Consider the following 27,891-nt stretch of genomic DNA (forward strand, 5'->3'; position numbering starts at 1 on the left):
CACCGGCGGGCGCGTGGCCGCGGCGGAGGCGCGCGGGGGCGGGCCGGCCCGGGAGGGCGGGGTGGGAGCCGGGAGGGCGGCGCCGGCGGGTTGGCAGCGGCCGCTATTTGAGCGCCGGTCCCGGGCCGAGCGCTCAGAGCGCTAAGAGCCAGCGCGTCGGAGAGATCGCGGAGCGCAGTCGGCAGCCCGCAGAGGCGCTGCGGCCGGTGCAGCCGCGAGGCCCCGCGCGAGAAGGCGGAGGAAGAGAGGCCGGACTGCCGCCCGCCGCCCGCGCCCCCAGCCCGCCGCCGCCGCCTCCCTCTCCCCGCGGCGCCGCATCTTGAATGGAAACATGGCGGTGCCGGCTCGGACCTGCGGCTCCTCCCGGCCCGGCCCGGCGCGGACCGCGCTACCCTGGCCCCGCCGCGGCCCCCGGCCCGGCCCTGGCGCGTCCGGGCCCCCGCGGCCGCTGTTGCTGCTCTTGCAGCCGCTGCTGCTGCTACCGCTGCTCGCCGCCCCCGGCGCCTCAGCCTACAGCTTCCCGCAGCAGCACACGTAAGTGGCCTCTGCCGGCGGCCGGACCCCGGCCGAGCCCTGCGCTCCCCCGCACCGGCCTGTGCCCGTCCCTCCCTGCGCCCCGCAGCGGGGCGGGAGCGCTGGGTCCCGCTGCCCGCTGCGCCCGGGGGTGGCGGCCCCAAGCCCAGAGGGCAGGCAGCGGCGGTCCCGGCGCTTCTGGCTGCGTCGCTAAACTTCCCCGCGGTGCCCTGTCCCCCTCCACCCCCACCCCAATCCGGCCGCACGGAGCAGAGCAAGATCTCCAAGACTCGGGAAGAGGTGGGGAGGGGGGCGAGCTTGCCAGGCGATTCCCTGGCTGTCCTGGTGAAAGGGGAACCTGGGCTCCGGCGAGGGGGCGGCCCGCGACCCCTGCCCAGTGGGACTGGAGGCGCGCCTCTGCCCTGCTCTTTCTCCCGGGTGGCAACCTGGCCCTTTGGAGCCAGCTGTGGGCAGGGGGCACCCCCCCACCTGTCTCCGTTGGCCTTTTCCTTTGAGGAGGAGGGCCACAGGCAGAGGACACGGGCACCTGGTTGTGGCCAGTGCCACCGAGGGGCTTAGTGTCCCCTGCTTTGGCCCCCCGCTGCACCGGGGGAAGGGAGCCCTGGTGAGCCCAATTGAGAGGTGAAGGTGCTGGGATGGGGGCAGAAGGTGAATGGCAGGGAGGCCCCCTGCTGCCCCCGCTGCCCCCGCTGCTGCCGCCGCCGCCAGCAGCGAAACAGCGTCTGGCGGGCCTGCCAGCTTCTGCCGGTTCTCGTGGTCCCTCTGAGCTCCTCTCTCTCCCTCCCCAAGAGCCGACAAACTCAAGCTGCCTCAGGGTGAGCTTGGCCAGAGGTGTCTGGGGCTGGGAGTGGGCATTCAGTGCGTGTGGCCTCCAGGACATCAGCTGTTTCCGTGGGCGCCGTGCCCCGGCCCGTGCCAGTGCCCAGACAGCCCTTGCCCTTGTTGGCGGTGGGGTCACAGCGACCACCCTGCTGCCGGTTATCTGTCTCGAGGCTCCCCAGGGGAGCCACCTGCCCCTGGTCTCCTTCCTGGAGTTGGGGGGGCAGGCTGAGGATTTGGGGAATGAGCAGCTGGGCTGTCAGCGGCCCAGGGGCAGGGTCTGGCCTCCGGGAAGGGGAGAGGCCGGCTGTGCGTCCTTAGGCCAGTCCCACCCAAGGGTAGGGGCCCCAGGTTCCGCCCCAGAACCTGCTGGATGAGGGACAAACTCGGGAAAGGCGCTGCTCCGCGTCTCCCTCCGTCTTGTCATCTCTCTCCTTGCACAGCCTGGCCATGCTCAGGCGGGTGATCAGCTGGCAAATTACAGGTGTCGCACGGACGTGTCCTCTGTCAGCCGTCTGGATTTGTGTGTGTGTGTGTGTCTCGGGGGGGGGGGCAGGTGCACGTAGAGAAAAGAACATCGCACGGAAGTTTAGGGCTTGTGGGTGCCTTTTTGTATGTCCTTTGCTGTGATGAAGATGGACTGAAGCCACGGTGTTTAAAAAGAGCAAAAGAATTGTTTTTTTGTTGTTCTTTTCTCCTCAAAGCCGAGCCGCGATTATTTTTCCCTGGCGGTTCCGTAGACCCTCCAGGGAGGGTTCACACGTCTCTTGCCACCTCTCCCCGCCCTCGCTCCCGCTCCTTCCAGCCCGCAGGCGGTCCGGTGGCTGCCACGCCTGCGTGGGTCTCCCTTCTGAGGACGGTGTGAGACCCTGACCCCAGAGTAGACACCTGTCCCTCTGTCCCCAGCGAGAAGGTGGCGAGGCGGGTGGGGTGGCAGTGGGTGTGACTTCCAGCTGGACGCCTTCTCCCGGAGATGGAGTTGGAGCTAATTTGAGGGTTCAGGACACGTCTTGGAAATCGTAATTAGAGAGTGGGGGTGGGGTGGGGGTGGGGCAGGAGCCGCGCAGCTCTGAGGGTCCAGGGGGCGGTGACTAATGGTGTGACGACACACAGGGTTTACTGTGACAGCCAGCGCCCTTCAGCCGCCCTGGTCCTGCAGATGCGATGCCCATTGGTGCTTGGAGGGAGGGAGGGAGGGGAGGGGGTTGAGGGGGGTCTCCCTGTTCACCCACCGCCACTCACGCTGGCCGGTTGGAGACGGGGCTTTTGTTGGACTGACCTGAAGCCTGGGGTTGCTGGGGGCGGGGAGGCAGCCTCCCCGAACTCTCCAGGGTCAGCGAGTGGACCAGGGCTAGGAGGAGACTGGACACAGGTGGCTGCTGAGGTGGGGAGGGGACCCGCAGCCTCAGGGGCGAGGGCCCCAGACGGGAAAGTCACGTCCTCATTAGCGTCTGGCGGCACGCGGGGCCCAGCTTTTCGAGCCGCTGGGCTTTGAGCAAGTGTGGGCTCGGGGTCTGGCGGCGGCGGTTTCTGTCATCGCCCTGACAGCCGGGCTCCGTGCCCACCAGGCGAAGCGGACCCGGGCTGCCGCCGATAGCCAGGGCAGAGGAGCCAGAGGCAGGGCAGGGCTTTGGTTGTGAGGGGGCTCTGTCCCCCCGCCTGGCCCTGGACCAGTGTTGCAAAGAAGGAGGTGGCCACGAGTGTGCGAGTGCGTGTGTGTGCGTGGGTACCTGCACTTGCGTGGCCGGTGGCGGGGGGTGGATGAGGTGGGGTCACAGCGCACACGCCCGGTCCACCTGCTGCCTCCTGTTGCCAGCTCTGCTCGCCCCAGCACGGTGGCAGGTGGCGTGAGAGGCGTGAGAGACCACTGCTGGCGGAGGGGCGGCCCTCCCGGCTCTGCCTCTCCTGTGCGTGCCCCCCCCCAGTCCTGTCCAACTCCTTCTCCTCCCCTGCCCCCCACCGTGGGGCTCTGGTCTCTCTCCGCTGCCCCTGCACTTTTCTGCCCCTCCTTCTCACTTCTCTGTGCTCCCCCTGCCCTGCCCGCCTCCTTTGCCACCTCTGCTGGACTCCATGTCCTGCTCCCCTGCACCCCTGGGTCTCTGGGGCCCCTGCTCCTCGGGGTCCCGGCTGAGCCGCCCGCCGGCCACCGGCCGCTCCAGTGACGGTGCGGGCCGGCACCTCCCTCCCTCCCTCTGGGTGTGCGTGGCGAGCGGGTGAGTGGGGGGCAGGGGAGCCTGAGGGGCCCGGACGCCCGAGCAGATTCACGACAGCTGGGATGTGTGCTCCTCTGCCAGAGTGCCTCGACCGGGCATGCGTCAGTCTAGCTACGGTTAATGGCGGGTGACGTGTGTCTGTCTGGGCCTCTGAGCCGCGTCTTCGCCTCCCGGTGACTCTCCCCATTAGAGGGAGGCGACGGCGCACATCTGGGTTCCTGTCTCCCCAACAACCTGCCGCAGCTTCTGCGGGAGGAGGGGGGGGGGTGAGGCTGGGGGGGGGCCTGCTGCCACCGCTGACGTGCGTGCGGGGCCGCCAGGTGCTCACCTCCCGGCAGGGGGTTCCGGGTCTGGGCTGCCGCCCCCACCGTGCCCCACCTTTACGGGTCGCCTCCTGCCGGCCAGATGTGTCAGGCTGACCCCTGAGAAGGGAGGGGGCCCACCTTAAGATGAGCCCCCCCCGGTCTGTGGGTGAGTCTCACTCTGGATTCTGTCACACGGGTGCCAGCAAGGAGGGACTGAGTCACAAGTGGAAGGAGCACTGCTGTGCTCCAAGCCTCCCCCTCCCCTCTGCCCGTGCACGGTGGGGGAGGGGCGCTGCCAGCCCTTGGCAGCGGATGTGGGCGGATGCCCCTGGGCATGCTGGGTGTCCAGTGTACTCCCTGTGGGTGGCTCACCCTTTGGTCTTCAGAGCCGACCCTTTCCACGGGGGTGACCTTGCCTCAGTTTCCCCAACCGAGAGAAGAGAATCTGCTGCAGACCCTGGTGGTGAGAATTAACGGGAGGGGCGTGGCATCTGGGGGCCGGGCGCGTGCCAGGCGTGAGCACCGTGGCAACGACTGTGACATTAGCGTCAGGCCCTGATGCCACAGCCCGGTGGGCCCCCCCACTCACCGGCCCTCCGTGTGCCGTGGGGTCCTGCCACCAGTACAGGCCGTACCCAGCCCCGTGGGATGTCATCTGCTTGAGGACATGCCGGCCACATCCTCCACTCTCTGAAGCCCAGTCCGACTGCGGTGGGGAGGCCGCCAGGCTGAGGGTGGCCTCCCCGCATGGAGCCCAGGCCCAGCCTCTCTCCCGCCCGCCCACCGGACCTCAGGACCCGTGGTCACGCTCACCCCCAAGCGGGGAGACTGAGACTCAGGAAGAGGGGGGGCCTGCCCAAAGCCCCATAAGCACCCGGGCGGCTCTGGGTGCGGACTGCTGCGTCTCTCAGCTGCCCTGCCGGGGCCTGGGCACACCTGTGCAGGGCGCCCGGGAAGGTGGCAGAGGACACTCCAGCCTTAGTCTTTGGAAGGCAATGGAGAGGCCCACGGTGTGTGAGGCTCGCCCAGGCCCCCCAGCTGTGACCCTGCCCGCTCTGCCCCTGTCCTGTGAGGAGCCTTCCTCGGCCCGCGGCTGCCCTACTGCTGCCCTGGTCCTCACGGCCCCTGTGCCTGCCTCCGTCCCCTCCTGGGCACACAGGCGACCATGGAGCCCCCGGCCCGGGTTTCCCTTCCCCGAGGCCTTGAGTCATGGGCCAGGCCCACCTGGCACAGAGGGGCAGCGGCAGGGACTCGAGCTGCCAAGGTACCATCGCCCCTCCAGGCAGACTCTGGGGAGGAAGGTCACGCATGGAGTGGGGGCGGGGGCTGTTTGTGGAAACCAGAGGCCGGCTCCTGGAGCCCCTCGGGGCACTCTTGTCCGGCCCGAGGGGACTCTCAAGGGCTCAGTCCTTCTTCTAGACTCCGGGGCAGCTGGCGTTGTGGGTGGGGGTCAAAGCAGGCAGGCCTGTGTCACACAGGGCCCTGTCGGGCAGGGTCGTATTGTCTGTGGGGGGAGGGGTGGCCTCTTTCTCCTTCCCTCTCCAGCACCCCTCCCCGCCCCCCCGCCTCCCCGCTGCTGCCCTCCCGCCGGCCTCCAGACTTGAGGTCTGCTTCCAGAACTGGTGACCTGTGTCTTCACCTGGCAGGCTCTGGGCCCCGGGCCTGGGTGGGCGCCCCGGGGCCCCGGGGTGTTCTGCAGGCAACGGTGCGGGGGCTTCCGCCGGCTGGTTGGGCACCTCCGGCCAACTGAGCATCTCTTCACGTCAGTCTGAGTTTTTTCCTCCCTGGTGTCTACTCTCCAAACAAGAAGCTACAGAATCAATACTCCTATTCCCAGCCGGGGGAGGAGGTGTGGTTTTTGCTTTTCTCCCCCGTTCCCTTCTTCTCGCGTCCTGCATGACTTGAAGAGCCTCCCGGGCTGCCTGTGGCTGAGAGAGGGGTCTTGGAGGTGCAGGTGCAGATTGAGACGCACCCCGGGGGACTTGCAGGGTCCCCGCGGGGATCCCTGGGAGCTTCCTAACGAAGTCAAGGTCAAGGATGCTGTTGTGCAGGCCCACGAAGTCTGAGCCTCACGCCCTGCTCTGCCCTTCCCCCGAGGGGCTATTGGTTTAGTGTCCTGGGCCCTGGTCCTGTCCATGGACCACCTGGGCCCTCTCCAACCCCACCTGGGCCCCCTCTTTCAGGGGCTGGTCTGGACTACTCAGCCGCTGGCCACTGCTGGTGCTGGTGACTGAGTCTGTGGGGACAGGGCCTCCCAGAGGAGACCTGGTCTAGTTGGGATTAGGTGTGGGGAGGTCGAGGAATCTTCACATGGGGGACCTGAGGGTTCCCACCAGGGGTGGGCCTGGTCCTGGGGAGCTCTGTCAAAGGCATTCTCAGCCCAATCCTCTTATCTGGCTAGCTAGCATGGTGGTGACCTTGGACAAGGCCCCTCCTTCCCCAGGCCTCAGCCTCCTCTCTCCCAGGGCCCTAGCTGTGGGGTGAGGCCTCCCTCCGCCCAGAGGGGCCTCGTGTTCTCCTCCTCCTCCTCCTCCAGGGTGAGGGGCCTGCCCCTTCCATGCTGGCCTCTGGCCGTTGTTTGGGGGTGTGGAAGCTGCCGCCTAGACTGACCCACTTTGAGCTCTGATCAGCCTAATTATGTAGCAGAGAGGGAGGGGCCCGGGACCTCTCTCCTGCGATCGTTAACCATCCCCCCCACCTTGGAAGTGAGTCCTGAAATGAAGAACAAAGGGGTAAGGGGGAGGGGGAGAGACGCCCCCTCTGCCTTTCTCCCCTGCCCTGCGGACACCCTGGGTTCCTCGCTCCCACCTCGATGGTGCCTTCCTTTCCCGCTGCTAAATCTTCCCGCAGGAGGCTGGGCTGCTGTGCGACCTTGAGGACTCCCTCAGCCCGTTGGGGTCTTGGGGCCTCTACTCTAAGACAGAAGCCCCTTGACGGTCCGGCCTCGCAGGGTCTAGCTGTGACAGGTCAGGAGCGGTGGGCCTGACCCCAGAGCACACATGGGGGGAGCATCGGGCCCCGAGTGGGTGGAGGAGGGCTGTCCGTCCAGCTGGGCCTGCACCCCGAGTGCCGGCCACCCACCTACCCCGCTTGGCCCTCACCTGGGCCCGTGCACACCTGTGAGCTCGAGTGTGGAAGTGTCTGTGCGTGTCTGCTCTTACGTTTTCTTGTTCGCATGTGTTGGGTGTGTTCTTGTACGTGCACACTTGTGCAAGTGTCTATTTGTATTCGAAGACATGCTTGTGTGCCCGTGTGTGTGTGCATGATAGTGTGTGTGCACCAGTGTGTGCGTGCTTACATGTTGTGTGCGTGCACATGTGTGCCCGTGCGTGCTCAGGTGTATACCCAGGTGCAGGTGTGCCTATGAATGCAGGTGCCTGGTTCGCGCTTGTGCACGTGTGCACAGCTGGACGTGGGGGCATGCGCACACCTTATCTCTGCACCCAGCCCGCGCTCCCGGGGCCCACCTTCCGCACCCGCCTGCGAGGCTAACGCCAGGGCTCGGCCGGGCAAACGCTGACAGTGAGAAATCCAGCCGCCTGGCGGTCGGGACCGCTGCCTTGCAAACTTTTATGTCAGGAACGGCCCGAGCGAAAGGCTGAGCTGGAAAGTTTGATCATCTCCCAACTGGCTCGGTGACAGTCTGCAAAGGAAACGCGCAGAGGCTGCGTCCTTGTGATTCGCAGCTTGCACAGTGGAGAGAATGTGGATGCTCTGGGGGGCTTGGGGCTCGGAGAAGCTCGGTGTGCTCTTTGGGGAGCGAGCGTCTTTGCGAGCTGCCCTTCCCTCGTGGAGAACCGGGGACTGGGGGTGGGGGTCGGGGTCGGGCGGTGGAAGCCCTTGCCGGCTGACCTTGGCTGGAGGTGTCCCCTCTCGGAGTTGGGTGCCTGTCACCCACACACAGCAGGAAGGGGCCCTGGCATCCCTTTGAGCATCTGCTGTGGGTTCAGGGTTCTCAGCCAGACGTTCGCGCAGTAGCTGCCGGTGATTTGGGGTGCCAGACTTCGCCTTGTCGGTCCCTTGTTGCTCCTTTATTTGGGGGACGTCCGGTGGAGGCGCTTCCTTCCGAGGGCGACTTTTTCTCCAGTGGTTCTTCATAAGCAAGGCTGTCTAGGGGCTCCATGCTGGGTGCTGGGCCTTGGGGCTGTGGTGTGCGCCCTGCACTGACGGGTCCTGGTGTCTCAGGGGCGGCGAGTCTGCCGTCCGGGCATTCTCAGGGCCCGTGCGTTGGCAGCGCTGGGGTAGCCCAGGGTCCTCGGCATTTTGGGAGGGGGCTTCTACAAAGGGCAGAAGGGGCTGGGAAGGGCTTGGTTGCGTGTAGGACCAGTGAGGGCTCCTGTGGGGGGAGGGAGCCTGGATGGGACCGTCTCCTTGGGCACTGTGGGCCTTGCATGGTTCCCTGACTGGGGAAGGACACATCCCAGCTCCGGAAACCCGAGGCCCCAGGTGGCACCATTGTGCACACAGGGAAACTGAGGTCTGTGGGGGCAGAAGGGAGCCTTCAGGCCCATTTCTGCTGGCTGCACACACCTGGCAGGCAGGGCCCAGCCCTCCAGTGCCCACTACAGGCCGCTGGGGACGTGATGCCTTTGCACTGTGACGGACCTCTGGTTCTCGTAAGTGGGAACATCCCTGACTTGGGATGCGGGCAAATTCGAGGCCTCCTCGCAAACCCCGCAGAGCCAGGGGCCTGTGCAGCGTGAGGCTGGCTCCTGCTGTCTCTGCGGGGAGGGGGGCAGCCCCCGCCTGTGCCGTTCAGAGTCAGCGAGGCTTTGGGCACAGTCTCGGAAAGGACAGCTGCGTGGCTGGGTGGGCACGACGGGCCGGTGGGCAGAGACCCCAGCTCCGCCGCGCGTCTCCAGCCTGATGTGGCATTTCAGCCTTAATCACTTCCCTCCGCCGCAGCCACGTCCTCCCGCCGACACCACCTGAAATGCCGCGTTTGAAGCCTTAAAGGTCAGGCCTGGGGCTGCCACCGGTTCCAACCAACAAACAAGCAACCCACCTCAGCCCCGCCCCCCACCTTCATGCGTTAGAAAAGGGAAGTGAGCGGGCAGAACGGACCCCAATGCTGAGAGCTGTCACGGATAGGCTATCTCCTGCTCTCACGGGCTAGGGCCGGTGGTGGGGGGCGCGTGGGGAGAACCTCAGAGTCCTCCCTTCCCTCCCCGGCCCCGTGGCCATGCTGCGGTGCCCCTCCATGGAGGGGGGGCTGTGACCTTGCTCCCCACGAGCCTGCTGTGGGCAGAGCCCCGCCTCTCAGTCTAGCATGGGAGGCCCTGCGTGGGCCTGCTCTGGTCCCCGGCCACTAGCCCTGTAATTACCACGCTCCAGCCAGGCTGGACCACTGGCAGGTCCTAGTAGGAGCTCCGGCCTCTGCACCTCCCGGCCTCTGCTCACCGTGTCCCTGTCCCAGCGGGCCTGCTCAGCCTGAGTCCTGAGGCAAGGAGTCTTTCGGACAGAGGCCTCCTCTGGCCCCCACCCCCTGGGGGCCCCTCCTGCAGCCAGCCCTGTGCCTCCGCCCCCTGCTCTGCCCAGTTCATAGTGGCTTCCCAAGAGTAGGCATTGAGCTGCCCCTCAAAAGCTGAGTCTGAGGAGTGTGTTTGGCTGCAAGGAAAAGAGACCACCTTTGTGTACATCTTGGTAATCACAGGCGGTGACTTTTTTCATCACGGTTAGGCCTTTTGTCCTCTGACAGGGAGCCCAGAGGTGGGTGAGTGTATGCTGTCATCGAAGATCAGGTCCTCCCCTGCACTCTGCCTGGCTGGCCTCACTTGCAGTGTGGCTGTCGGTCCTCGGCTGACTTCCCTCACGGTGGCAAAATGGCTGCCACAGCTCCAGGCATCCCATGCACCAGGCCTCGAGAGTAAAAGAGGAGCCGTCTCCGCTGGATTCCTCTTTAGAGGAACCTCATGCAGCCTCTAGCCAACTCTCCCTCACACCTCATTGGCTAGCGCTGGGTCACGTGCGCACTGTAAACCAGTCACTGAAGGTGTACTGTGATTGGCTCAGGCTAATTAGGGTTTACCCTTGAGCTGAGGATGGGGTCACCTTGGGGCTGGAGGTGAGAGAGATTCTTGCAGACTTTGTTCACAGGAAAGGAGGGGGAGTGGTGGCTACTGGGGAGTCAGTGTCTGTGGCAGACAGTAAACCTGAACGTGGGGTGGGGGCTGAGGCAGAAGGCGGGAGGGGAAAGGAGAGAGAGTCTCCAGGCCGGAGGCAACATTTGCAAAGGACGTAGTTATTTTTAAGCACATCATCATCAGTCAGGGAGCTGGACGCCGGGTGGTGTGTTTCACACACACCATCCAGTGAGACGAGTCCGTGTTCACTCCTGTTGCACAGATGGGAAATGCTGAGGCGTCAGGGCCGAGTGAGTGATGCTGGAATCACACGGAAGGTGGGGGGGAGGCCGGACTCACACCCCGGCCGGCGCTGGGACGGGAGTGCACAGCCACTGCCTCCACCGCCCTTCTGCAGCCCCCTGACCTCGGACGGACCCCCAGGGTGCCCCGCCCGTCCACGCTCTCCCACTGCACCCGCTCCTCTGCAAGGGCCGCCTTCCACCAGGCAGAGGTCCCCAGAGGGTGGTTTTGGGGGGGTTGTGGGCTTTCTCACAGACCCGTGGCACTCCTGGGCTCGCCGGAAGGTGTGGGTCACGGAGGGGCCTGTCCTGCTGCTGCGGAGCAGGGCAGCTGACTCCACCTGAACGGGCCGCCGCGGAGGAAGTGACCGTGGACGTGGCCGAGGGAGGGCCTGAACTCGGCTGGGTGCTGCCTGCCAGCCTTCATTCTCATCTTGGTCAGAGCGGCTGCGGAGTGGGGCGGGCTGGTGCCTACTCGCTGCACAGAGTGCCGGTGTCGTCGGTTGGCTCCCCGGGTGGATACGACAAGATGCACGGTCCAGTGAGGCTGAGTCCTCGCGGCCTGACCCCTGGCCTCTGCTGCTGCCCTCTGGGTCCATTCCTGCGCCCGCCCCGGCTCCAGGAGTCGGCCGGCCAAGGGATCGGGTCCTGGGAGCAGCCCCGGGCTCCGTCTGGCTCCTGCATCAGGCTGCCCCTCTGGCCACTGTTCTCACCTGTCACCTGAGGGGAGGGGGCTTTCCTGGACTGGCTGTCACTGGCACAGCCGTGGGCCCGCCAGACCCGAGCAGGCTCCCTCTGACCTGGCTCTGCTTCTGAGGCCTGCTCCCAGCACCTGCCCGGAGAGGAGCTGGCGGTGCTGCCGCCGCCCATGCACACACAGAGTGGGGGGGGGAGCAGGGAGGGCTAGCGCCGCTCCGCTCCCCCCCACGTCTGTCCCCAGCCCTCACCCTCCATCCCCCACGCAACCCTGCTTCACCCGGCTGCGCCTAGAGCTACCCAAGGCAGCACCGAGGAAGCAAGTTCAAGCGTTGAGACCAGACCCTGGCTAGGGCAGCCCCCAGACTCCTCAGGAGCTCGGGCTGCAGGCTCTGGCCCCCTCCACCCTTCCTTTGCCGCTCCTCCCACCCCACCCTGGCCTTGGCCCGTGTCCAGCTCCCTGGAGCAGCGCGGACGCCCCGCCAGCCCTCCCCTTAGGCTCAGTGTCCCCATCACGTCTGGGACCTGCGGCGTAATGGCTCCCCTGCAGCTGGTGCTCCCCTGCCACCCCATCGGTGCAGCTGTCATCTCTGTCCCCGCGGTAAGCTGGTGCTATGGAGACTGTAGTCGAGGGGCACAGGAGGGGGCCCTGCCCTCGGGACTGAATGCCAGCTCCTTCCATTGGGGTGTAACGAGCACCTACTATGTACTGGGCATGGACTAAGCTGGGGAGGGGAGGCAGAGGGGTATGGGGGGGTGGCAAAGGGCCCTGAGACCCCCAAGCAGGACTTGCCTGGGTCCAGCTCACCCCTGCCCGCCCCTTAGTGCTCAGCCGGGAGTCCCTGTTGCCTGGAGCCTCCCCTGACTTCCTCAGCTGCCTGCAGGCCCACCCCCACCACACACGTTTTCGATCTGCCCTGGACCTTGCTGGGGAGCTGTGTGCCTGTGGGGGGCCGGGCAGCAGCCGCCCGGCATTGGCTGGAGCTCTGGGCAAGCACACACCAGGTGCTCAGTAAGTGTTTGCAGAGCCGAGGGTCTGCGCAGGTGTCTGCGGGCCGAGCTCTTGTGTCTTTGAAGGCTGAGCAGCTTCTGCATGGCCTGGGACAGCGTCCCATCTGGGCCTGGCTTTGCTGGTGCCACCGGGCAGAGGCTGCCCCGCCCCCAAGTCTACCCGTGGTTCCTGCAAAGAGCTGCCCCAGCCCAGGCGAAGGTGGGGTCCAGGCGCCCACAGGGCTGTGTCATTTAATTGGGTGAAGGCAGGGCCTGGGCTTCCGAATTTTTCCAGAGCCACCCGGGCAGGCCGGGGTGGAGAACCGTGGTCATGGGGGTGAGAAGGTGAACGCAGGGTTCCCTCCCTGCTTAGTGGGGGGGCCGGGGCCCCGAGGAAAGCCCACTGGTTCTGGGAGTCTCCTGTGCATGTGACCAGCGGCCCGCCTGCGGCCTGCCCCAGAGGGCACCAGACTTCCCCGGCGCCCCTGGTGGCCGCCCCTGTCCTTCCCAGCTGCCCTTCTGCATTGATGTTTGCCCCCTATGCTGCTGACCACTCCTGGGCCTGCCCGTGGTTCAGGCAGGGTCCGCCTCCTGACCGCCTCTCACCCCTTACCGGCCACACCTCATTGAGCTGTGTGCCGCCGGACCTGGCCTGCTCGGGGAGCTCACAGTCTGGGGGCACCATCAGCGAAGGAGAAAGGGGAGTGAGGCTGAGCAAGTAATACCCACATGTGGCCAGTGCTCCAGGCAGCATCCAAGGGGCAGGGGATGGGGTGGGGTGGGGGCGGGGCTTTCTGTCAGGCCCTCCCAGCCCCTGCCATTCCTGGGGTCCTGGGCCTCCCGGGCAGGGCTGTGGAGGCTCAGGGCAGTGCACTCAGAGCCACCTTCCGTGAGGGTAAGCCACTGATGGGGGACAAGGACGAGGGGCGGGGGAGGCTGGGGGAGAAGCTCACCCAGGCTGACCCAGCCCCAGCTCTGGAATCTCCTGTCCCTCTCCTCTTGACATGCTCCCCAAGGCCGCTGCACCCTGGGGGGCTGCCCACAGCCCATTTCTGGGGTCTCGCCGGCCTGAGGCCCCACAGCCCCGAGTTCCCTGGGCACAGAGCGGCTGAGGCTGTTGAGGTGGGTGATTTACGTGGTTCTGGAGCCAGCGCCCGGGAAGTGCACTTCACAGGTGGCAGCCTCTCCTGTAAAATGGGGGTGGGGCGGGGCGGGGAGCACACAGGGCAGGCTCAGAGCCGTGGGCTCTGTCGGCCCCACTGTGTCCTCCTGCTGCTGCCCGCCAGAACTCGGGCCCCGGGGCACAGCGATGGAGGACGGGAGGAGCTGGGGGTCATTAAGAGAATGCTGTAGGTGACCTTGTTGGGGTCATTTTGTGCCTCATTTCCCGACTCTTTAAAATGGGATCATATTCCCTGTGCTGTGCACGCACGAGGATGGAGCGTCCGGTCGTGCAGCCGACCTTTTCTGAGCACCTACTGTGCTCTTGCTGCTCCCTGAGCCCTTGGTTACTGTCCACTGCCTGCTCCTGCTCCCCGAGCCCCCCGCCCCCCACAGGCACCCACCACCAGCACGTGGACAGGCTCTCCCGAGCTGGGGAACCTGCCGTTCTCGGGGTGGGAGGGCAGCCTGCCGTGATGCCTGGGGTTGGGCTGCATTGTTTTCGGGGCATGGATCTGGCAGAGCTCCCGCTGGGCCTCGCATGTGCTGTGTCCTGTGGCCCTCCGGCCACCTGCAGGGCCACCTGCACCCAGATCAGGCCCCTCCCCCGCCGCGCGTCCCACCCCGCAAGGCTCCCTGGGTGATCAGATCAGATGTCTGTTCTGCTTGGATTCTGAGCTCCCGAGGGCAGGCCGGCCTCTGCCTGCTCACCCCTGTGCCTTTTCCCAGTGCCCAGCCTGGAGCCTGGCTCATAACCACATCAATGAATGAGTGAATGAATAATGAATGAATGAATGAATGAATGAGGAATGAGCTAGTAGGGAATTTGCAAAAGGTTGGGAACACCTGCAGAGAATTGTGTCGACGACGGTGAGCCCTGCTGGGTTTGCCTACCAGGGAGGATGTGCCGGAGGGCGATGGGGACACACGAATGACACAATCTGACCGGGGCGGGCGGGTGGTGGCAAGTGCACAGGGCCTGTCCTGCCACCTCCAGTCAGGCTTCAGCTGCTGCAGCTCCCGGGTCCTCCTCGGCTCACCTGGTGACCTTCCCAGGTGCCCTTACCGTGCAGTGCAGCCCCCGAGCCCTGGCTTGGGCAAGGCCCCCCGTCCCAGCGCCCGGCTGGGGCTGTGTCCATATGTCCACCTCCTGAATGCCAAGCGGGAACCTCAGTGTGCCTGCTTGTTACGTGGGCCTGGGCAGGGGTTAAGTTCCCATTTATCCCAAATGCCCAAATGGTCTGTGCCAGTGCCTAGAGCAGGCGGCCCCGGGCCTGGGGAGCAGGCAGTGGCACCTGGGCGGAGCGGCTGGCAGACACCCCGCGCCCCTGGCCTGGATCCTTGGCTTCTGCTCTGCTCTGGCGAGGCCTCTGCTGGGTCATGAACTCGTCCTGCTCGTTGCTCACGGTGACAGAGATCGGGGGGTGGGGTCGGGGGACAGCCCGGGGTGGGCTGCTCCTTCCCTGCACTTCCTTCTGGCTTCCTGGAAGAAGCGGCTGCCCCAGCACCTGGCCCTTCTGGGGGAGCCATGAATTATGCACGGGAGCCACGGGCCTGGGCAGGCCCATCATAAATGAGCTTCAATAATTCATACGGAGAGGAGCCAGGGAAAGCAGGGCCTCCTGCTCTTCCGCAGGCTTCCGCGGCGCAGTCCACCTGCCCGCTCCTGTGGCCTCCGCACGTGCGGCGGGGCACGGTGCGGGGGGAGGGGGTCTCCCGCACTCTGGGAGGGGTGGCCCCTCAGCTCGGAGCCTGTCCTTCCAGGCCGGGGGGGGGGATAGGGGCCCCCACCCACAGAGCTCCCAGCCCAGGGAGAAGAGGCGGAAGGGAGTGCTGACTAAAACAGCCCCCAGGAGGGCGTGCGGAGGTCAGCCGCTGTCTGGGGAGGGGCGCAGCTTAAAACGGGGGGCTTCCTCAAGCAGGTGATACGTGTGCAGAGAGACCTGAAGGAGGTGAGAGGGGGGCTTTCAGAGGAATGACTGATGCGGGCAGAGGGACCGCGTGTTCCGGCCACGGCATGCGGTGTGAAGGCCAGTGAGCTGACCGCCACGCTTGCTCGGGGGGTGGGGGCAAGGTGGGGGGGACAGATCCAGGCCCAGTGTGAAGGGGGAGCCGGCAGGACTTCCTGATGGACGGACAAGACGTGGGTGAGACAGGAAGCAGGTTCCAGTTCCCCCGAGGCTTCGGGCCTGAGCAGGGGGAGCTGGCGTACACTGAGCCAGGGCAGTGACCAGAGAGTAAGGACCCAGGGCCTCAGTTCGGGGCCCACTTAGCTTGAGAGGCCCGTCACTCTCCAGGTGACCACTCCGGCAGCTGGACATCTGAGCCCAGCACCCCGAGGACAGGTGTGTGTCACCCTGATTGGCGTTCGTTAGCGGAGAGACCTGGGGGACATCACGCAGCTGCCCCGTGCCCCAGCTTCCCCTCTGAGGACCGGGGCATGGCCCAGCTGCTGTGTGATGAGTTAGGACCGGACAGGGGCAGTGCTGGCCTGGCGCTGCTGTGCCACCTGGCTCCCAGGTGTAGGGCATAGGCAGGGAGGCCCCAGTTAGACCCCCTGGGAAATGGATCCCCGAATGGCTGGTGGAGGCCTCAGGCCACCCTGGCCACTGAGACCTGTTGAGGCCAAATCGCAGAGCTGGGCGTGGGCTGCAGAGCAAGGCCTGGTCCCCAGTGGGGGCTGGGAGGGAGTCAGCCCCCAGCCCCTGCCCAGCCAGGCAAAGCCGGCCAACCTCTCCCGCTGACCAACCCTTCCCGCCAGCTCCTCTCACTCCCGGCCCCTCCGGAGCCCCCTCCAGCCCCCGTCCTGGTGCTGCAGGGGTGCCCCGTATTTGCACCCCCTCAGAAGCCAGCGTGGTCCCGGTTCCGGGCTTCCCCCGCTGCTGGAGAGCTCGGACCTGGGACCTACCGAGGGGCTGGCTGCCCGGGGCTGCCGTGGCTGTGGGTGTGACAGCTGCTGCTTCTACCTTGAAGCCAAGGTGGTCATGAAGGTCACACAGCTGACTGGCAGAAAAAGAAGTGAGGCTCAGGTGGGACCGTTTCCACATGGTCCTCCCCACCTCACGTCCCTGGTTTGCCTCATCCATGCAGTCCTCCCTGATTGCCGGCGCCCACGTGGGTCCAGCAGCCGGCACTGGTCCTGGGGAGCGAGGCTGAGGCCCTGTGCTGGGTGAGGCTGGACACTCCAGCTGCTCTCTCTGGGCCGTGCGGGCTGCCGGGCCCTCCCCGCCCTGGGTGAGGCTGCTCCCCGGCTTCTGGTCTCCTTCTCCCGCTGGCTCCTCCCCTCCCCGGTCAGGCTATCAGGAGTAAATACAGGGCGGGACCGGTGCCCTGATTGCAGCCGGGTGACGGCGCCGTTAGTGGGGGTGCAGGGGCACAGGCGTATGGCCCCCCAGCTGAGAGCCAACTAGAAGGGAGAGCTTTCACCCCAGAAGAGAAAGGGAAGGGACGGCCTGCAATTAATAACCTCATTAAGGAGCAGTGTTTGGGCAGGGTCCCAAGACACACAGTGGAGGCCAGAGGATGTGGACCTATTCGAGCTTCGCCAACACCAGCCTCTCCCCAGCGCTGCGGGGTCCCCGTGTGCATGGGACGGCGGGCGGGGGTGGGGACAGCGCTCTGGGCGCACGGTGTTGCCCACACTAGGGGTCCTTGTAGCCGAGTCACGAGTCTGTTGAAGATGAGCCCATCGCTTTGCATCCTGCGCCTCAGTTTACCTGCTTGTGAAGTGGTGGGTGGCTGCCCAGCTGGGAGCCTTGTCCCACTGTGAATTACAGGCATCAGCCTCTCCCCTCTCCCCCTGCCTCAGTTTCCCTTCCGTGGTTTGTGCAGTGCAGGGCCGGGGCTGGCGGGGCTCCACACCTCCAGGCACCCTGATTCCAGCTGACCTCCCGGGAGCCAGTGACCTTGGCCGGACTTGCCCTCTGCCAGCCCCGTTGTTCTTGGGCGGTTGTGATCAAGTCGGGGTGGGGATCCCACCCTGGGCTTTGAACCCTGAAAGAAGCTGATGCCCGAGAGACTTCTTCCCCGGGCAGACAAGCAGGAAGGAGCCCTGCCCTTCCCGAGGGGTCTCCCCTGTGTCGGGGTCTCCAGCAGTGCAGGGCGCCGTGGTCTAAGGGCAGGACACAGCCGTCCCACGCCTGGGGAGTTGTCTCTGGAGATGCCACAGTCCCAGGGTACAGTCTTGAGCTTCCTGCCCTTCGCAGCAGGGCTGCGTGGGGCCTGGGGGAGGGGCCGCTGTGTCCGGCCTCTCTGCGTCAGCAGGGCCCGCAGCTGCTCTCGGGACTCCCGGGGAGGGGGCGGGGGGGGGGCGGGGGGACGGGTCAGCCTAGCAGGGCGGCCCTCTACACCCTCCCCCTGCCTCCTGCCCTGCCTCTGCTTCTTTCCTCTTTGGAAGGCACCGAGGTGGGAGGCGGCTGGGCAGCTGAAATGTAATCAGAGTAATTAAAGCGCAGTTTGTTGTAACTTGTCGCCTCCCCCAGAGCTGGGAGAGGAGTCGGCAGGCCTGCCACAGGAGGAGCAGGGGGCCGTGGGCTCCCACCGTGGCCAGGTGTGGCTCACGGCGCCCTCGGCAGCCCGCTCCCCACACTCCGCGCCTGCCCCAGCCCCGCGATGTCCCGCCACCCACCCCTCCCTGCGCCTGCTGTTCTACCCTCTGCTGGAGGGGAGCCTCCCAAGCCCCCAGGGAACGGGGTTTCTCTAGGCAGCCTGCCTGGTAGAGGCAGCCTGCAGCAGGGCTCGGATGGCAGGACACGCCTCCCTGGGAGCGGGGAGAAGGCCTGTGGAGGCCAGGAGGGGGGTCCCAGGGCCCCGACCTGCTAGGCCTCCACTTCCCCCGGGGCCGGCCGCCCCTGCCCGCTGCCCTCCGCTCCTGCCCCTCTGCAGGGTCCGGCCACCCGCCCCCGCCCGTGCCCTCTGAGGGTGAACCTGCCGTGTCACCTGTCTCTGGGTTTTTGATTTGTTTAATTATAGATGAGTTTTCTGCATAATTTATTCCAAAATCCTGGATTATACTGTACAATTAAATCACATTCTGATCAACAACTTCATGTATAAAATTAACAACTGGCAACAGTTTAATCTGTGCGGCTGCATCTGCACGCTGGCTCTCCCCGCCCCCCTCCCTCTCTGCCCTTCTCTCCCCTCCCCCTCTCCTCCCCTCCTCCTCCTCTCCAGTCTTCTCCTGCCCCCTCCCCCCGCCCCTGACCGTGCCTCACCCCCCTCCAGGGTGGGGGGGGGCCTGTGTCACGGGCTTCAGAGCGGAGGCCCCCAGCCGACTGCTCTGCGGTTTGACCCGACCCCCCGGCCCTCCCGGCCCTCCGGCTGGGGGGGTTCTGTGGCTGAAGGGGGTCCGCAGCCCCAGACCCTCACCCCACACCTGGCCTGAGGGTGACGCCGCCTCCTTCCTCACACCCTGGTTCCGACCTTGCCCTGCAGAATAAGGCCTGGCGTCCCGCAGCCCAGCACGGCGTCAGCTTCGTCCTGCCGGGCTGCCCTCCTCCTGCCCATCCAGGTCCTGGGCCGTGGGCACCTTTGTCCGGGGCAGCCCCGGCTGCTCTCAGCTCGGGGCATTGAAGGGAGCCACTAAGGACTCCTCCCTCGAACCCCCTCCCTCCGCACCTGCTCCCCCCACGGGCAGGCACTCATGGGAGATTCCCTGAGTGCTGGGGGTGGGCGGATTGGGGGAGCGTCTACCCCTCAGGGAACTGCCCAGTAATAATACTGCCCATCAAGGTTGCCATGTGGATTTGGCCGTTATTGGGCCACTCATTAGTACCCCCGTTCACAGCCAGGAAAGCGGAGGGTCCCGTGGGGCAGAACTCTCCAAGGTCATGCGGCCGGCGGAAGCGGATTTCCTGGAGGCTCACCGTCCTGGGAGCGTGGGCCCGTGGGGCCGTGGGGACCGTGGGGGCGTGGGTCCAGCTTCTCCGTCCCCTGTGGCCCTGCCTGCACCCGGCCTTGCCGGTGGCCTCCGTTTTATTTGGGAAACAGGGGCACAGTGCCTCGACTCCCCCCCCGCCCCGGGGTCAGGCACGTCGGAGGGCCTGGCGGCGCTTGGCTGCGTCCCCAGCTTCCGGCGCCTGCAGCGGCCACCGAGCTGGCTGCAGCCCCGGCTGCACATGCCTCTTCCCAGACACTCTCTCCTCGCCGACTCGCTAATTCGGCACTCAGAGACACTTGGAGATGAGCAGCGTCATCTCCGTGAAGGGAATGGAAAGTTACGGGGGTGCGGGAGGCTAGCAGGTGGGTCTGCCCGTCGGGAGGCTGGCCCGTGGGCCCCACTGACTGACCAGGAAGGCACTGGCAGAGCCAGGCACTGGGGCCCAGGCTGGTGGAAGCCCAGGCAGGATCTGGTCCCTTTGCCTGTGAGCCCATGGGGCTGTGGGGCCTTCCAGAGCCCCCGAGCCCTCCCGCTGGGGCGCAGGCGTGTGCCTGCCAGGTCAGCGTCAGCGGGTGGGCGGCGTCTCCAGCTCCGGGCAGGACGCCGCAGGTGTGCAGTTGACTCCTGGCCTCCTCCGTCCCCTGTGTCACCCCCCCTGGAGCCGGTGCTGATCCGCCAGCCCGACCCGGAACCCACAGTACCCACAACCTCCTCTCTGCGAAGACGAGATGAAGGGCCTCTGGTGTTCTAGGCACCCGTATCACCCTCCTGACCCGGTTTGGGGCGGGTGAATAACCAGACAAGCGTGCCGGGCGTGCGGGTCTCCGGCAGTGCAGCAGGGCCTCGCGTCTCCCCCTCGGGCCCCCGTGCACCAGGCCAAGGGCCGGGGCCACCCCTCGACCTCAGCAGGGTGTGTGTGTCGTGGGTGGGCCGGTCCCCGCAGCCCAGACCAGAGTGGAGAGCTGCTCAGCCTTTGGGTGGCAGTGGGGAGGCGGTGGGTGTGCGCATGCCCGGGGCCGGGGGGTGCGGGTGCAGAAGGCAGGGACGCATGGCGGGAGAGAGAGGGCATGTTTTGGGGAGGAACTGGAGTTTATCCTTGAGATTTGGCTCTTCTGAAAACACGTTTTAGAGTTAAAATAGCCTTTTTTGAAAAAAATGAAATGATGATGATGATAATAACAATAATGCGTTGTCTGAGCAAAATAAAGACCTGGCCTCCACACCTGTTCTCCTCATTAGCGGTGCTTTGCTTCTCGGTGAAACCCCGGAACCGGAGGCCTAAAGACACACCGGGACAGCGCCCGCCGCCGGACTGGGTCAGGGCCGCGCCGGTGGCTGTTCGCAGCTCGCTCTTGGGGAACAGAGGGCGTCTGCCAGCTTAGAAACACTCCCGCTGGGGCGGTCGCCAGCTCCCAGGGGGTGACCCTGGATGCGTGGTTGCGAGAGGGACGCGCTGTCCCCCCTGCTGGCTCCAGCTCTGTGTGTATTACCACTTCCTGCGCGGGTGACCTCGGGCAGGTCACCTAACGCCTCTCTGCCTCAGTTTCCTCATCTTCTTTGTGAGGATTAAAGCAAGACAGCAGGTGACATGCTGGCACCACACCTTGTCTGTACGTCCTGGGTGCGCACTGGTCCACCATAGTCTTGGGAAGGATTACGATTAGCTTTCTGTCCCCTAGACCGGTGAGTGGCTGAGGTCAGGGTCAGGGTCAGGGCCAGGGCAGAGTTAATGGTTCCCTGCGAAGATCGGCTCCTTGACCTCACCCATTCCCAGGCTACCTGCCCAGCTGGACACAGGACTGTGCAGCCGCCCATCTCGACGTTACCCCTCGCTCTCTCTCAGGAGCACAGATCAGCCGCCCGCCACCCTGTCCGCCCGTAGCCAGGGCCGAGCCGTCGGCACCGGGTGTCCGGGAGCCAGGGCCGAACGGGCTCTCCACTGCCCCGGCCTCGCCCTCCCGCAGCTGGCGGTCGGGGCCCGATTGGCCTCCGTCCGGGCTCGGGGTCAGTGTCCCCGGGGTGGGGAGCGGAGGTGGGCGTCAGGCCGTGGCTCAGCCAGCAACAAGCTGGAGTTAATACCTCTTTTGATGTTGATTTTTTTTTTCATCATGGCCCTGACATTCAGCTTGGCAAATTGCAATTAGTGATCCGCCCGCCTCCTGCTCTGAGTTCCCATGCCAACCGCCCCGGGCACACAAGGAGGCACAGGCCCCGCCCCCACCGCGGCCTGAGGAGAGGTGTGGGGAGCAGCAAGCCCCGCTGACCCACAGAGCTGGAAGGGTCCTGGCACCCGTGGCGCTGGGGGGACGCAGAGAGGTAGCAGGCCCGGGGCTGGCGCTGGGGCCAGATGCGGTCTCCCAGATCCCGTGGCTCCGGGGTGACTCTCCGGAGGCTGGGGGCTGGCACCAGGCCCCTCCCTGGACCCTCGGCATATTTAACTCTTTGTGGTACTTCTCCGTGAGCCCCCCTGTGTCTGTGGGATCGGGAGGCTGGGCTGCCTCTTCCGCTGCATCAGGGCGAGGGGGCCCGGCCACAGCGGAAGCACCGGAGGCGGTGTGGCGGTGTCTCTCTGGCTGCCGCCCCCTGGCCCACCTGACCTGGCACTGCCTGGACGAGGGGCACAGGTTAGGGCCCGGGCCAGGCCTCTCCCCAGATCCCGCCCCTGTTCATGGGTGTGGGCTGAGAACACCGGGCCATGCGACCGCCCATACATCCTGTCCACACTGGGGACCCCTGGGCAGCAGCACCCCGGACCCGCCTGTTCTCGTGTGTCCTTCTCCTGCCCCCTGAGGTGGCACCCGTGCGAAGGAGGCCTGCTCAGGCTGGTGGCTAGGGCGAAGGAACATGGGGTCTGCCAGGTTCCCGGAAAGGGGTGAGATGGTCTTAACCAGCCCCACGGGTGGGTGGCTCGGGGTGGGTGTGCAGCAAGGGGCCTCCGGTAAGCGTGTGTTTCCCAGGATGCAGCAGGAGGGCGAAGGCTGTCTGTGCCAGGAGATAGATCTCCACGCCCCTGCTCAGGAGGTGCCCAGAGAGGACGGTGCCGGCCCCGGGTTACACCATGACATGGGGGTAGCCGCAGCCCCCCATGTTCCCTCCCCTTTCCCCAGACCTCAGCCAGCCTTGGGGCCAGGAGGCTCCTAGATCCAGCAGGCACCCCCTGGCTCCCTCGAGCGCCCCTCCTCCCCGGTGCCCAGAGTCCCCGTATTCAGAGCGGCGGCAGCAAGGGCTGGCTCTTCCCCGTGAGTAGTGTCCCTGCAGCCCCTGGAGCTGCCGGACTCGCTCTGTGCATTTAAACCTCGGTCCGCTCTCCACCCCCCGCCGCTGTCCGCCAGTGCCTGGGCCTCCGGGCCTGGGTTTCAAAGGAATCGCAGGCACACTCTGGTTTCTGAAGGGGTGGCTGGTACTGGGCACCCCTGGGTGCCGGGCTGGGCTGTTCCAGCACCAGGCGGGCCCTCCTGACCCCTCTCTGCTCTCTGCACGCAGGATGCAGCACTGGGCGCGGCGCCTGGAGCAGGAGATCGACGGCGTGATGCGGATCTTTGGGGGCGTCCAGCAGCTCCGGGAGGTAAGCCCACCGCCGCCCCCGGCTTTCCCTTCCCAGACCCTCTTCCACGTGGGATTGGAGGAGTGAGGACGGTTTGGTGGTAAAACACACACAGCCGGACCCTCGGGGGCAGGCGGGGACGTGGCTGTTTTGGGGCTTGGCCCCCGGTGACTGCGCAGTAGTGGTACCGGGTCAGCCCTGGGGTCAGGCGCTGCGGGCGGTCAGGTGGGTGAGGTCAGGGTTCGAGGCGGCGTCTGGGGCGGGAGGCCAGGCCCTGGAAGGTCCCACTGAGGCAGCTGTGTGCATGAGCCAGAGAGACTGTCCGAGAGCGAGGGGGGGTGCCCAGGCCACAGGACTCCGGGGAGCAGTGCTGCCCGCTCCTGGCCTGTTGGATGCGATGAGCTGAAAGCCCTTTTGAGGGCACTGGGCGAGGTGAGGGGTCAAGGGGCAGGAGGGGTGATTGATTGATCCGATGGATTGGCCACATTCATCCTGGGAGATTATGTTAATGTTCGAAACAGTGATGTGAAGAGCAGGCCATCCGTCACCCCCAGAAGGCTGCAAATGTGTCTCTGTCCGTCTCCCGAGCCATCACTTTTTAGGGGAAAACGCAGAGGCTCAGAGAGCTGCGTCCTGGCAGGGGCTGGGGGCCGGGGGCTGGGGGCCGGGGGCCGGGGGCCGGCCGGGGACTGACAGGCGTCCCCTGCCCATGGTTGTCCCGGGAACAGCAGAGTGAATGGAGTTGCTGTTGGAGAGTCCCGGCCTGGGCTCAGTGACGAGACACTCCCCCCGTGTCCCTGTCCTCCCTCTCGGTCAGGGCCAGGCCGGCAGACGGAACCTCCGTGGGGCAGCGACCCCAGGGGGTGTTGTCCTTGGTCCTTAAACCATGCTCAGTCAGCAGCGGGTGCCCAGGAAATGGGGTGGCCGTGGCACGGGCTGTGGATGCTGGGCCTTTGCCCAGGATGGGGCTCCTCTGGGTGTCCGGCGAGGCGGTCATGTGGCCGGGAGAGTCTGGCCTGGAGGTCAGAGCCACCCCCACACTGGGTGCGCCCCCCACCCCCCCAGTGGCCTCGGCCCTGAACCCCCCGCCCCCTTGTTGGGCTTGGGTTGCGGTAACCCCATCCCACTCTCTTCCTGTGAACTCCCGGTGACTCAGCCGCGCTGCGCTCGGAGGCCGGCAGGGCGTTCCGAGAAGGTGCTGCAGGAGAAGCCGTTCTGGAACAGAGTTGGTCGATGCTTGGGGATGGCACCTAGCACGAACTGGGTTAAGTGGGCACCGCCAGGTGCGGCGTTGAGGGGCCGTGAGGAAATGGGGCTCCCCTTGGGTGGCGTGTCGTGTGCCCTTCCAAGTCTCACGTCGGGACAGAAGCGTGTCCCGTGTGAGGGGCGAGCCGCGCTCCTCCAGCCCAGAACCCTCCGCGCTTTGAATCCGCACCTGGGGGACACCGTGAGTTCACAGTCACGGGCAGCGCAGACCCGGGAGGTCTGCCGGTAAGAGGGCAACGCACGCAGCTCCTGCCTGAGGTTCAGCTCTGTCTGAGGGAGCTCAAGGTGGATTCCTAGCTCAGCAGACCCACTGTGCGCTCCTGGGCTCTCCTCCGCCCCTCATCCTTGACCCCCGGCGTGGCCGGGAGGCCTGGCTGGAGGAGGAGGTGGCGAAGACGGCTGCGGACAGACTGATGCTCGTTTTTAGAAGTCGGGTTTGAACCCCCTCACCGATCACGTCCGCTCCTAGGAGGTGCTCTCCTTGTCCTTTCCGAGGGCGGTTGAGCAGTTCCAGACACTTCTCGTCCATGAGCACATCTTTCCCCGCCCCCACCCGCCCAGCGGAGGCCATGGTCATGCAGCTGGCTGCGGCAGGGCTGTGGTGGGGCCCAGGCTCCCAACCCCTGTTCCAGGGGGCGCCTCTGCCAACGCCCCTGCTCTCAGGGAGGCGGACAGGGTGAGCCTGGGGAAGCGGAGCCGGGCCAGAGCGGGGGCCACGCGGGGTGTGGCTGTGGCGGGCCCGGCAGCCAGCGGAGAAATGCTGACCCTGCGTTCCCGGCTCCTCCTGGCACCCCTGTGCCTGCGGACCGCTGCCAGCTCCCCGGTGGCCCTCTGTCCTGCTCCAGTTTCTTCTCACCTGCTTCCTCAGCCTCTTCCTTCCCTCTGACAGCTCTGGGCCGCTGCTTGGCCCAGGGCCCTCCGGTGAGGTGGGCGGCCGGGGAGCCGGTGAAGAGTCCTAGAGGGGGAGGGTATCTTTCGTCCATGAGTGCATCTTTCCCCACCCCTGCCCGCCCAGCAGAGGCCGTGGTCACGCAGGCCTCTGGGTAGGGCTATCCTTCGCTGGGTAGCCCTGGGTGAGCTGAAGGGCTGACCCCACCAGTCGGCTCCCACCCGGGCCCCAGGCCCAGCCGCTGAGGCCCCTGTCCAGGGCACTGGGGGGGGGGCCGTGTGCCCAGCCCACGCCCCACTCCGACGGTCGGGGGGAGGTTGCTGCAGAGCCCTGACCCAGCTGTGTGTGCTCCCACGGGCCCGGGCACCGGCTCTCCTGCGGGGGCCAGCCCCCCTCCCCAGGCTGCCCTGAGCTCATTCCGAGGTGCCTCAAACCCCTTGCAGCTGGGCTGGTCCTGGACTCCGGTCCACCCCGGCCTTCATCCCCTAAGCGGCTGCCCTTTCCACCTGTCCCAGTCCCAGAGGCGGCCCCGCCCCCAGAAGCTGGACACCGCAAGAGCTGGCAGCTGCAAGGGCTCAGAAACTGCAGACGGTGGCATTGGGGAGCGTTCCCCCTGCCTGGGCCCGGTCCTCCTCCCGGCCCCACCACGAACCCGTGGGGGCGTGGCTGCCTGCAGCCTGTGGCCCTTCACGGGTCGGGGGCCGTGGCACATCTCGACTGTGAAGACCCCACCACATGTCCTCGTGTAACTCCAGGGCCAGCACATAGTGGGAGCTCCCTCTGTGGCCTGGTGCTCAGGTGCCATTCCCACCCCCATCCTTAGACTATCCCGAGCCATGTCCCCCGCCCCCCCGCCGCCAGCCCATAACCAGCCTCACCTGCCCCTGGCCCTCAGTGCTCTTGCCATGAACAGCCTGCCCCGTGCAGAGCCCCTGGAGGCTGAGCGAGGTCTCCCAAGCCCCCCGAGCCCCTCCGCTCCCCTCCCCTGTCAGCGCCATATTGTCCCCATCCTGGGGGGGAGAGCACAGAGCATATGCTTGGGCTCCAGGCTCATTTACATAATGAGACGGATCAGGATGAATAATTCATCAGGTGCCTGCCTGGGGGTGCACGGGGGAGGGTGGGGAGACTGGCTGTCTCTGAAGCCCAGGTCACTTCGCTGGGTACAGCCAGGGGACTACCCCCTCCCGACGGGGTGTCCAGGGCAGAAGGGTGACACCTCTGTAGACCTTGTGGGAAGGCAAAGCAGGAGAGGCCGCAGTCAGACACGAGGAAGGACCAGTGCTGGTCAGGAACAGCAGCCCTGCGATGGGCTCCTGACCTGCAGGAGACGCCGTCCTTGGGGGGCGACCCAGAAGGGCTAGAAGACCCTCTGTCCGGGGGCGGGGGGCGGAGGTGAGGGAAGGCTGCCTGGCCAGAGCTGCGCTAGGAGCGGAGACCTGGGACGGCCACACCTGGGGGCCACGGGCCGCCCTCTGGGGAGGCTCAAGCCAAGTCTGGACTTACAAGGGTCGTCCTCAGTCCACGACAACAGCCCCCCCAAACTTGGCCTGCAGGTTGTGGCAGAAATGGCCTGGTGCCCTGCCCACATCCCTGGCCACCTCAGCCCCTGTGAGGGCCTTCGCCCGGCTTCTGCTTACCCTCGGGCCCTGCCATACACAGGGGGAGACCAAGGTCCTGGCCGACAGTCTCCACCAGCCAGTCCCACCCGGGGGCCCCATGAGCCAGTCCTGGGTGGCGGTGGGGTGGGACAGAGGTACCAGGGCAGAGGTGCAGGCCCGGCCCTGCCAGAAGGAGCCTCCCTGGGGCCGCACCCCACCCCCCGCCCCGCCGTCCCCGGACTGCTGAGCGATGTCTACAGAGAGCAGGGCCCCGGGACTGGGAGCTCCTTGTCCCCAAGTGTCCCCCCATCCCCCCACCCCCCGCACTGCTGTGCTTCTCCGGAGGGTCTCGGTGACTCAGACCGACGCCCCCCACCCCCCCCCCACTCCCTTGGGTGGTACTTCTGAACCTGGGAAGGCCCCGAGGTCCCAGCCCATCCTGCCTGCCCCCCGCTGCCCCCACACCCGTCTGCTTGCCCCCCCCCCGGGGAATGTGTAATTAATATTTGCAGAGCGCTACAGCTGGAGCCGGCCCCGGGTAAGGAACGAGGTTTGGCCACTCCAGGGCCCCTTTCCTGAGGGGCTCGGAGAGGTGGGGACAGGGTCCCTGTGTAGGCGCCTTAGGGACTGACCTTTCCCCGCGCCCCACTCCCTCTCCGCACCCTCACTGGTACCACCAACTCCCAAACCCACCCCCCCACGCACATACACACACTGGCTCAGAGAGAGAGGGCTGGCCGGGGCTGTGGCGGGCCCCCGTCTGGGGGTCAGCGGGGTCCAGGAGTCCCAGGGAAGCTGCAAACCCTCTCGGGGTGGGGGAGTTGCCAGGGGACAGAAGTAGTCAGGGGACAAGAAAGGGGAGCTCCAGTCCTGTGACCCCAGACCCCAGCTGCTGAACCTGTTAGAACACGCTGGTTCGCCCGTCACCGAGACCACGCCCCCAGGAGACCACGCCCCCGGAGACCACGCCCTGGCCCAGCCGAACCCGCACCGACAGTCGCGGCTGTCTTAGCTGATGTGCACAGAGGCAGGCGGGGGCGGTGAGGGAGCCCCCCCAGGCCCGTCCCTGGCCCTCCCCGAGGCTCCCGGAAGCCCCCAAACCTCTGTCCCAGGGGCCCTGTGCTTGCTCCTCCTGCAGCCACCCCCCTCCTGCCGCCACCGCCCGCCCGGTGAGACCCGCGCCCTGCTCTCCCGGCGTCAGTGATCGGATGTGGTGCGTCAGGGTGGCGGCGGCGGGGGGGCGCGGGTGTGAAATATGCTGCCGGGTAGGGATCGCTGCCGCTCGGCTCCCTAAAAACCCACATATATTATTCTTTAATGGAAAGTTAATTGTCTTATTATTCCCTCCATATGGTCCTCTTGCTCAGCACCCAGCGGGGATGCGTGGGCTGAGGGGGCTCCTGAGAGGGCCTCTGAAGCATGGGGGGGGCCGCCACTTGAACATAATTGGATGCACACAGGCAGATACATGGGAGCCTGGCCGGACCAGCGGGGACCCCTTCTTTGTCCACACGCCGCCCCCCTACCCCTGCCCCAGCCAGCCCGCTCCCCTCCCCCCTCCTTCCCAGGCCCTGTCCTGGGGGCGGCCCCTTCTGGCACAGCCCCCACACACTGCATGGTCCGGGGGT

General features: G+C 66.2%; 1 protein-coding gene across 3 annotated transcripts in view; it reads left to right on the plus strand.

Moving 5' to 3' along the window:
• The first annotated feature begins 254 nt into the window (after positions 1-254).
• The window catches only part of CACNA2D2 (calcium voltage-gated channel auxiliary subunit alpha2delta 2), a 123,531-nt gene continuing 95,894 nt past the window's right edge, over positions 255-27,891 (plus strand). For all 3 annotated transcript variants that reach the window (XM_045857347.1, XM_045857348.1, XM_045857349.1), the window contains exons 1-2: positions 255-534; positions 22,447-22,528. In XM_045857347.1, coding sequence (XP_045713303.1) covers positions 332-534; positions 22,447-22,528 — 285 coding nt within the window. In that variant the 5' untranslated portion in view covers positions 255-331. The remainder of the gene's footprint in view (positions 535-22,446; positions 22,529-27,891) is intronic.

This window comes from Phyllostomus hastatus, unplaced genomic scaffold (genome assembly GCF_019186645.2).
Source record: "Phyllostomus hastatus isolate PE091 unplaced genomic scaffold, TTU_PhHast_1.1 phas_scaffold_129, whole genome shotgun sequence".
In the NCBI taxonomy this organism is placed as follows: domain Eukaryota; kingdom Metazoa; phylum Chordata; class Mammalia; order Chiroptera; family Phyllostomidae; genus Phyllostomus; species Phyllostomus hastatus.